General features: G+C 40.9%; 1 protein-coding gene across 2 annotated transcripts; it reads left to right on the forward strand.

Moving 5' to 3' along the window:
* The first annotated feature begins 853 nt into the window (after window positions 1-853).
* LOC127959628 (TSC22 domain family protein 1) lies at window positions 854-7,679 on the forward strand. 2 transcript variants are annotated; one of them, XM_052558909.1, is made up of 3 exons: window positions 854-2,620; window positions 4,948-4,999; window positions 7,015-7,679. In XM_052558909.1, the coding sequence occupies exons 1-3, from the start codon at window positions 1,395-1,397 to the stop codon at window positions 7,228-7,230; spliced, it is 1,494 nt and encodes a 497-aa protein (XP_052414869.1). In that variant the 5' UTR covers window positions 854-1,394; the 3' UTR covers window positions 7,231-7,679. The 2 variants fall into 2 exon arrangements, with proteins under 2 accessions (XP_052414869.1, XP_052414870.1); XM_052558910.1 differs by lacking the exons at window positions 4,948-4,999; window positions 7,015-7,679 and adding an exon at window positions 3,291-4,585.
* Window positions 7,680-9,966: the final 2,287 nt, after the last annotated feature.

Genomic DNA, 9,966 nt, shown 5'->3' on the forward strand with positions numbered 1-9,966 from the left:
GCTCCAAAGATCCAGAACGGGGCTGGGGCTGCTTTTTTAGCTCGAGACGGAAATCATTGGATCAGTGGAGTAAAGCCAACTTCAAATCATTTGGCAGATTGTACTGTAGAAATGATAGAAGAACTCAAACCTGAGAATGTTTTCATTTGTTCTGACTCCATTTCAGTATTAAAGAGTTGAGATCTCTTAAATCTAGTCAAGATATTCTTATAGAGGTTATCTATAACAGAACATCCTTAGGGCATTAATTTAAATAGCACACTTTAAACAATAGGGAAACATACAAATGGGTTATGACTATGTGAACAATGTCATGTTGAAGAAACATACCTCATGCATTTCTTGAAGGAAGGAAGTACAAGCAAGAAAGAGGAAACATGATAGGAGAAGCAAGGACAAGTGGAATTCAGGAATAAAATTTAAAGGTTTTAATAAAATGGTCAACTGGAATTACATAAACATGAGAGCCTGAGAAACAAAATTTTGCATCTGAACTCGTTATATATAAATTGCTTTTATATATGTGATGTATTGTTACAGATGCTCTACTTCAGTGTCACTGAAAACAATTATTTACAATAAAACTATTCACATCAAAACAATTATTTATATTGCGAAATTTACTAAAATGTAAATTAGAAATATAACAACAATAAACTGGTTTAAAATGCTTTCTATCTATATTTAATAATATAAAGTTTAACTATATGTATATATTTCGAATTTTTTATTATTCATTTTACTTTGTGAAAAAAAAAAAATAACCAATGACCGTCCGAAATTGACAGTTACGTTCCCGGATGTGCCGGCTGTGCGTATAATGTATCAACGGTGGGCGTGTCCTGTGCGCCGCGGCCCCGCCCCCTGCTGGCGTCACCACAGCTGCTAGCTCGTCGGTTAGCGTGCTAACAGCGTCCAGCAGTCAGTGATGAGACAGCAAAGCTGCGGATGAAAATGTTTCTCACGCGGGCCTGAGAGCAGAAAGCGGCGTGACACGGATTTAACCGGCGACTTGGAGCGACTTGAGTCCGAATTCACTCAAATCAAGAGCTCGGAGCAGCGTCCGCAATTCTGAGGTGATGTCGACGGTCTGTTTATGTTCATTTAGCCGGTAACTGACGCGTGTCACCGACAAAAACGCGTATTTCTGTCAGGACATAAAGTTAAGGATATTCTGCTGATGGATTGAGTTCGCTGTCGGTTCACCAAACGGCGCGGTTACCGTGCTAACCGGCAGCTAACCGACGCTAGCCTTCATCATAAACCCTCACAGATCACCGGAGCAGCTGTCGAACTCTTTAAATGGGGACTATAACCCGTTTGCTAACGACGTGACTGCACCGACTGTAGCGTGTTGATCAGCTCCAGCGCACCGTTTACCGACGACCGCCGTGATGGCTCATCCGCCGTCCCCCGGGCCGCACAGCCTCGGGATCCCGACGGTGAAGAAGAAGAGCGGCTTCCAGATCACGAGCGTCCTTCCCGCCCAGGGGTCCTCCGCCAACACCAGCCTCGCCGACGACACCGAGAGCTACGACGACATGGACGAGTCACACACCGAGGACCTCTCGTCATCAGACATCCTGGACGTGTCTGCGTCCCGGGCCACGGACACCGGCGTCCCCGAACGGAGCTCGTCTGAGGAGACTCTGAACAGTTTACACGGTGGCGAGACGCCTAACGAGCCGGTGATGGTCAACGGCGTCCATCATCATCATCATCACAAGACTGGACGATCCGTGGCTCCTTCAGCCACTCCTTCAACGATCCCCGTCTCTCCGCAGGCTCCGGCCCCGAGCGGACGCTCCGTCCCAGCGGAGGCCAGCGGATCCGCGTCTAGCTCGGTCTCTGTCGCGACGGACTCCGCCGCTGGACCTACGGTGCCGTTAACATCCGCGAATCCCTCAAGCACAGCGTCGCGCTTCAGGGTGGTGAAGCTGGACTCCAGCTCGGAGCCGGTTCGGAAGGGACGCTGGACTTGTACGGAGTTTCACGAAAAGGATGCGCCACCTGGAGACGTCGCGTGCGTCGCTCACAGAGCGTTGGAGAGCATCATTCAATCCGAACACGAGTCCACGAGCAGCAGCTCCTCTGGAAGCACCTTGAGCAGCAGCAGCGGAGGAGGAGGAGGAGGAGATGTCCAGCAGGTTTACGGTCAGGACCTGGTTCCTCCGACGGAGAGCTCCTCCGCTCCGGTCCGATCCGAGCCCCAGAGCAGCTACACTCCGGTGGAACACGCTCCGATCACAGCAAACCTCCAACCTCTTCTGATTCCCAACGCAGCCGCTCCAGTGTCCATCGGGATTCCGGGGCCCGTGTCTCCGAGGCCCCCGCAGATGGACATCATCCCGGAGCATCCTGGAGCACAGCTGTCTTCATCCCACAGCTCCGGCTCCGCTCTGAGTGCCCTGCAGCCGCTGAGGGCCCCGCTGCACCTGTCGGGCCCCGCGTATGTGACGGCCTCGCAGCTGGAGGATGCTCAGCGGCTCCTGCTTCAGCATCACACACTGCTGTCTCTGGCTGCAGGAGGCAGGGCTGGACCGTCTGCGTCTGCGTCTGCTCTCGGACAGGACGCCGCTGCTGGTGTGTTTTCTGTCTCAGCTGCTGCAGATGAAGACAGGTAAGAGACTAACTCAGAAACCACTTGTTTTTGGGGAATTGATGACAGTGGTGGTGTTTTTTTCTTTTTATTCATTTAAAATCATGTATTTATATTAAATTTGTATTTTTTTTAATTAAGTTTATATTTTGTAGATTTTTTTATTTTATTTCATCAAGGTAAACTTGATGTTCTTAAACTTAGTGTAAGAAATATAGATATTTTATAATTTTTAAATGTCTATATAAGTTTATACATTTTTATTTTAGCACATCAACTTCAAACTAATTTTTAAATAAAATAAAGTTAGAATTTTTTTTTTTTTTTTTTTTTAAATAACAAATTTATTTAAATTTTAATTTAAATGTTTTTTTTTTCAAGCAACAAAAAATCTTTATGCATGTGATCTCATTGAAGGGTGTATGTTTCAACTCAAAATTAGAGAAATTTGTAATATTTAGCGTTCCCGTTTTTAGCACAAATAAATGTTTTTTACAGTGACGTTACTAACATGTCAATAAACCTCAGATTATTGTAATGCAGAACTCTTGATTCCTGAGTGACACATTGTAATAGCATAATCTCTGTAGTGAGCTTTGGTGTGATTCTCCAGCAGCTGTGGTTCGATGAAGAGTTTGTCCTTGAATGAGGCTGTTCTGTTCTGTTCTTCTCTTCTGTTTGTGGTCAGTAGTGCCTCTAAATATATCGGCTCGTCTCCAGAGAACTCGTCTGTCATTCCTCTTTCTCCAGCTCTCTTAAAACTTTTCCCAGCGATCGGCCTGATCTCCGTCTGCTGGAGTGTGTTAGATTGACCGTCTGCGTCTGCAGTGACTCAGCAGAAGATGCTCTTGTGAGTGTGGTGCTGATGCTGCGCGTCGTTACACTCATCACATCCTGCAGGGCTTTAATGCAGTGGACGCATCAGATCTTTGTGTTTGTGGTGAATGTGCACTGACTTTCTTTATCTTTATATGACCTGTGTGATGTGGCCCGTTGAATCCGTCTGATCTCTCCATATATCTGCAGTGACACACACGATCACACATCCTCCTGCTTCATCAGTAACTGGATCTTCTGTGTCTGGTCAAGTGCTCACTGATTTAATACTTGACAGAGGTTTAATTCAGAAAGTCTTTTCAATAAGATGCTTTATTGCATAAGGTACAAAAAAATTCAGACTGGCAGCTATAAGAGAGCGAGAAACATCCACATATATTTACACATTTGGTAACACTTTATCTTAAGGTGTCTGTGTTACAATGTAATAAATATACATTTAAGGACTGAGTAAGTTTCATTGAATTTTAAACCCTTCTTATCCTTGAAAATTGCAATTGTATTTTTTCTTTTAAATTACGGTTTCAAATCAATTTTACATCTTTCTTGAACTTGAAAAGTAAAAGCACAATATTAGAATAAAAACGAAACAAAACACAAAATGACTATTTTCTGGCTCTTGCTGAATTAAGTGTATATAGAGTAGTACAGTACAGTGTGTGTGTGTACAGTAGAGTACAGTACGTCAATCTGACTCTTCACTTTCTTATGATGTTCTTGGTTTTAAATCATGTTGAATATTCAGTTTTGTTCATTTACGTTTATTCATCTTGTAGAAGAGCAGCAGTGCAGATCACAGACAGAAGTGAAATGGTTTCACTGTTATGGAATGAAGTTGTAAAGTGTTCAGCGTTTGAGGACCGCAGCGCTGCTCTGATATCTCAGTCTAGTGACAGTAGTGACTAGACTCTCTCTTGTCGATTCTGTTGGTGAGCATCGGCTGTGGACGGGGGCGGGGCTTGGCATAGATTAGTCAAATACCCTGCGCTCTCAGCCAATGGCGTGCCGCCGTGCACTCAGACCTCTATTATTATGCTAATGAGGCAGCGGCTGCACTGTAAATCTCATTCCGAGCGCCTTTGTGTGGGAATCCTTGGGAGAAATCACGTACAGGATGGAGAATGTGACTCTTCTGCATCTGTTTGTGTGATTCTGAGCGCTCGATGGGCGGGACAGAATGAGTTCTCCGTGTTACCCGCTGCAGACGGATGTCAGTGTTTGTCAGCTCAGGAGTCTTTCCATCTCGTTTCTGTCGTCAGTTCTGGGAGCGGAGATTCTAGATAACAGGTGAATAATACCTTCATTGGAGAGAGAGATTAATGATGCTGCTGTGAATGTGGTTGTGTAATAATAACGCTAATGTGACGCTGAAGGATCCTTTCGCTCTGGATTGTCTGCATCTTCTCAGAAGCGTTGTGTTATTCGGTTTCTCATGCTGTGTGTTTATGCGGATCTCATGCAACATCATCAGAATAAATGAACTGACCAGGTGTTTATCATTTTTCCCACAGTTCCTCTGGAGCCAGTCTTGTGGCCATAGACAACAAGATCGAGCAAGCCATGGTGAGTCTGATGCTCTCATGATGATGATGATGATGATGATGATTAACTGTGTCCCTGAAGCACAGAAGCAGTCAGAAGTAGCACACGTCGATTCGTAACAAATTATCCATTTGTCTTTTGATGCCAAAAATCATTAGGATATGAAGTAAAGATCATGTTGATGAAGATATTTAGTCAATTTCCTATCGTAAACGTATCAAAGCTTAATGTTTGATCAGTAATATACATTGCTAAGAATTCATTTGAACAACTTTAAAGATGATTTTCTCAATATTTAGATTTTTTTGCTCCCTCAGATTCCAGATTTTCTAATAGTTGTGTCTCAGACAAATATTGTCCTCCGAACAAACCACACATCACTGGAGAGATCATTTATTCAGCTTCAGATGATGCATACATCTTAAAGTAAAGACTCTTATGACTAGTTTTGTACTTTTTTTTTTTTTTTTTTTTTTTTTTTTTTTTTTTTTACATAACCAGCCATCACACAAAGACTTCTGACAGAAAGCCCATTAATAATGTCATTAGTAATTCAGTCATGGATTCACAGAATATAAAAACGCAGAAGAGCCAGACCACGGTTAAACACTGTAGGTTCTCCTTGTGAGAGATGATTGTGTTGTTGTTTGTGAGAAAGGTGCTGTGGATGTGATGAGGGGTTTTGTTGAAATGCGTATCTGGCTCTATCTGGAGCCTGTGCTTGTTGCTAGGCAACAAGAATACTCCAGCAGCTCCCTCCTCTGGATGAAGAACGTTCTGTTCCTCTCTAAAGATCCTGATCACTGATGGCTTTAACCCTTCGAGTCTCACTCCAGAGCTTTAGCTTGTGTCCAAACTATAATCAAACGTGATGGGAAACTCTGTTAGGAATATATAATAGAGATATATTTCTAGTTAGAAACTGCTCCTTGAGTGTGAGTGGAAATAACCCTTTATGCACGAGTTGTGATATTATTGATAACCAAAACACAAATCATACAAATATAACCATTACTTGAGACATTAACTGAAATATAAAAAACAGACATGGCAAGATACTTGCAGTTACTAAAGCTAAATAAACTAAAACAAGTTAATAAAAATTCTATAGACATTTTCAATTGACAAACACACAGCTTGATTATTAAAACAGGCACACATTTAAGCAAACAGTATAAAATAAAAACATACAAAAACATAACAAAAACTATAAGAGGGTACTAAGATTCTGGAATAATATTAATCTAATAAAAGAGTGATTAAAACTACTGCTAAACCTAAAGTGAAGCCAGAAAATATAGAGACTATAAGTGTATTAATGATAGGAAAATAACAGCGATGGGAGACTGTTTTTGTAGCTTCTTCAGGCTTCTCCTGCCACAAACTGTTACTTTAACACACTGGTGGACAAAAGTTTGGAATCATTTATATTTTGATGTGTGTTTGCAACATTGGTAATAATCAGAATTGTATATTTTATTTTTTTCTGCTCCAATGTTCAGTTAATTATTCCATTTGTAATGCGTATGGAATAATGCTTGTTTTTTAGTTTTTTTTATTGATACATTTATTCATCAGTGATTCATTAATTTGATCAAAAGTGCCAGTAGAGACATTATTAATGTCAGAAAAAGATTTCTGTTTCTAATAAATGCTGTTCTTTTTAACTGAGAATCCTGAACAATAAAATCTATCACAGTTTCCACAAAAACATTGAACTGTGTTCAACACTGATAATAATCAGAAATGTTTCTTGAGCAGTAAATCATCATATTATTCTGATTTCTGAAGATCATGTGACACTGAAGACTGGAGGAATGATGCTGAAAATACAGCGGAGCATCACAGAAATACATTACACTTTAACACAGATTCACACAGAAAACAGATGATTTACATTAGAATAATATTTCACTATTTTTACTGTATTTCTGATCAAATAAACGCAGCCTTGGTGAGCAATCGTGTGTCCTCCAGTGATCCTGGTGTCTCATGCTAACGTGTGTGTGTGTGTGTGTGTGTGTGTGTGTGTGCAGGACCTGGTGAAGAGTCACCTGATGTACGCGGTGCGTGAGGAGGTGGAGGTGCTGAAGGAGCAGATCAAGGAGCTGATGGAGAGGAACTCTCAGCTGGAGCAGGAGAACACGCTGCTGAAGAACCTGTCCAGTCCCGAGCAGCTGACACAGTTCCAGACGCAGGTCCAGACCGGATCGCCCCCCGCAGGGACCCCGGGCCCCGGACCCACCGCCTGACTACCTCTCGTGACCACACTGTGAACAGACTCAATCTCTCAAACACAGTCCACACGACACAGACGCTGATTCTCTGACAATCCGGACAGTATTAGCCCACACGCCGCTTCCGATTTTACCTGCTCTCCTTTATTGGTTAGCTTTTAGTTTTGTTCCTCTAGCTGTATTGAACACATGAGGAGCACTTTATTGTTGAGATGTGAATAAGACCAAACAAGCGTGACCTTTGACCTCTGAACCCTTGACCTCTGTGTCAAAGACTATCAGGATGGATTTTCTGCGAGCTTCTGCTCTCGTTAAGTTATTTGCCTTACGGTCCATGGCTCTGGTCACACGTCAGTCCGTCAGTGATCGTGACCTTTGACCTCACAGTATGTGCATGTTTCCTTCAAAACAATGTGACGCCATGCAGCTGCACATCGACTTTAATAAAAGATGAGGAAATGAAAGCTGGTGTCCTGCTGTGTTTCTTCACATGGAGAGATGAATCCAGGGAGTCTAGCAGCTGTAGGTTGGTTAGTGGAGTTAACATGTTAGTAACTAGCTGTACTCCGGCTCATGACCCCCGAGACGCCCCTCATTACGCCTTAAAATGACCTTAAGGGGAGACATGTGTTTTCATGCTTTACTGCTCGGTTTTGGGCTCTATTTATAAATCTTGTTTTATACTATTGGAAATAAAACATGCAAAATACACCCTTAACTCTTTCCCTGCCAAACACTGAACTGTCTGTTTTCTCTGTTAAATGCTAGGGGGCGCTATTACACATCTCCTGAAGGAGTCTAGAAGGCGCCGATCAAAAACATAGACGAGGAAGACGCGCAAACCAGCGATGGAAAAATAATGCAATCTAACAGCATATAAATGAAAACTTACTAATGTTAGAGAGTGAAATGTGGATCCCGAAAGACAGATGGAAGCTTTGCTTTGATATTAATACTGAATATGATCCAGATCTAGTATTTGATAAGAATCAGATTTTCTTTTTTGAAACCTACCTTAATTCAAGTGTTAATTAAAAACAGTGCTTGAAGCTGGAATAAAAGTTTGAAAGTGTAGGGTGATCTTTATTTTGATGTATTGTGTGTTCAGATATTCATTCAACACAATATTCTGAGGGCCATGAAACTTGAGTAAAAATCAGCAAAAACGCTGGCGGGGAAAGAGTTAATAGTTCTTTTATTGCACTTTATGTATTTTGCTGTAGATTTCTATTGCAATCCGTATCTTTAAAGAGTTTTTTTTTCTGTTCACCACACCGAACCCCTCCATATGCTGAAGATGAGTTCATATTGCATTCATGCTGATTTTACTCCTAAAAACATGGTGAAATGATTGTTGACAGTATTTTCTGATTTAAGGTGTGATAAAAAAAAAATTAAAACACCTTTAACTTTGTCAACAAAATCAAGCTAGAATTATAAACCTGACTTGATCCAATGATCAGATTTATGCTCTGGAAATGTCTAATGTCTCATTTGCATATTTAAACATACCTTTAAACTTGTAATAGCAAACAGTTGTGTCAGTGTGCTGAAGATATTAGTCATGAGTGCAGCAGTCTTTGATGATAATGCTATTATATTCTGACTGACGAGTTTCCTGTGTGTGTGTGTGTGTGTGTGTGTGTGTGTGTGTGTTTCCCATGGATACGGGTGAAAGATGTTGCTAGGCAACTAAACAGACATGAATCATTGTGACCGCTGACTGACTCACTGTTATGAAACGATTCGTTTAGTTGGTCGTTCTTCTACAGAGCTCCATGAACCGAAGATCTTTCATCTGTTTATCACACTCATGTTTAACCCTGTAAAGTCTGACCGATGACATAACACATCAGATGAATGAACCTTTAGACAAAATATTTTTTGCAGGGATTGAAGTTTTTTTCCTCTATATGGAAGTCAACGACTACCATCAAATGATTGGTTAATTTTTTTTTTTTTTTTTTTTTTTTGAATGACTAAATATTCTTAAATCATGACACGTTTACTGTAGGAGCGAAATAACTTAAGATCGTTTTGTTTAATGAGAAACTTATCAAATGGAAGTGTGTTGATGATTAACAGAATCAGAAATCAGAATCAGAAATCAGTTTTCATTCCTCACTGACAGATATTTGTTCTGGTCTTAAACATAAACTCAATTTATTTTGTTCAGTTTCTAAAAATACAAGACTTCATATTCATTAAATGTATCTTCTTCATTTAAAGATGTTTAGATATTCATACTGTAAAACAAGACTAACCATTTTTACAGCACAAGCAACATTTAATGCCACGACTTTCTGAATTTGAGACTTTCTGCTCTGATTTAAGAGCTTTTAAATGTGGAAGAGTGAATCGAGACTTTGATGTAAACCCTGTATTTGAACACTTCTTCTGTCTTCTGTAGAGCTGATTTACAGCTCAAACTGGATTTGTGTGATGAAACTCTTATTTTCCTGGTTCTTACAATCTTTATTGCATATAAAGCTGTATAGAAATAAACCTGACTTTAGATTCGCTCTGTTGTGCTGGCGCACGAACACCTCAGCTGAAATAATACTTTGGCAAGCCACAATTTTGAGATAAAAAGTCATATGACTTTAAATGTCAAAGCTATGACAGAAACTGTGATAATTGTGGCGTAATAATAATGTGTTTGCATTATCATGTGTCATGTTTTTTCCTAAGGAAAATTAACCATGGTTTTATGAGGCCTATGCTAAAGGTAATGTGTGGCGCGTGCACCTG

This window comes from Carassius gibelio, chromosome B6 (genome assembly GCF_023724105.1).
Source record: "Carassius gibelio isolate Cgi1373 ecotype wild population from Czech Republic chromosome B6, carGib1.2-hapl.c, whole genome shotgun sequence".
Lineage (NCBI taxonomy): Eukaryota > Metazoa > Chordata > Actinopteri > Cypriniformes > Cyprinidae > Carassius > Carassius gibelio.

Bases quoted from the DNA above. Each gene is read 5' to 3' on its own strand.
- LOC127959628 (XM_052558909.1), top strand. From the start codon at position 1,395: ATGGCTCATCCGCCGTCCCCCGGGCCGCACAGCCTCGGGATCCCGACG. The intron at 2,621-4,947 runs GTAAGAGACTAA...TTTTTCCCACAG, and splicing joins GCTGCTGCAGATGAAGACAG to TTCCTCTGGAGCCAGTCTTG. The intron at 5,000-7,014 runs GTGAGTCTGATG...GTGTGTGTGCAG, and splicing joins ACAAGATCGAGCAAGCCATG to GACCTGGTGAAGAGTCACCT.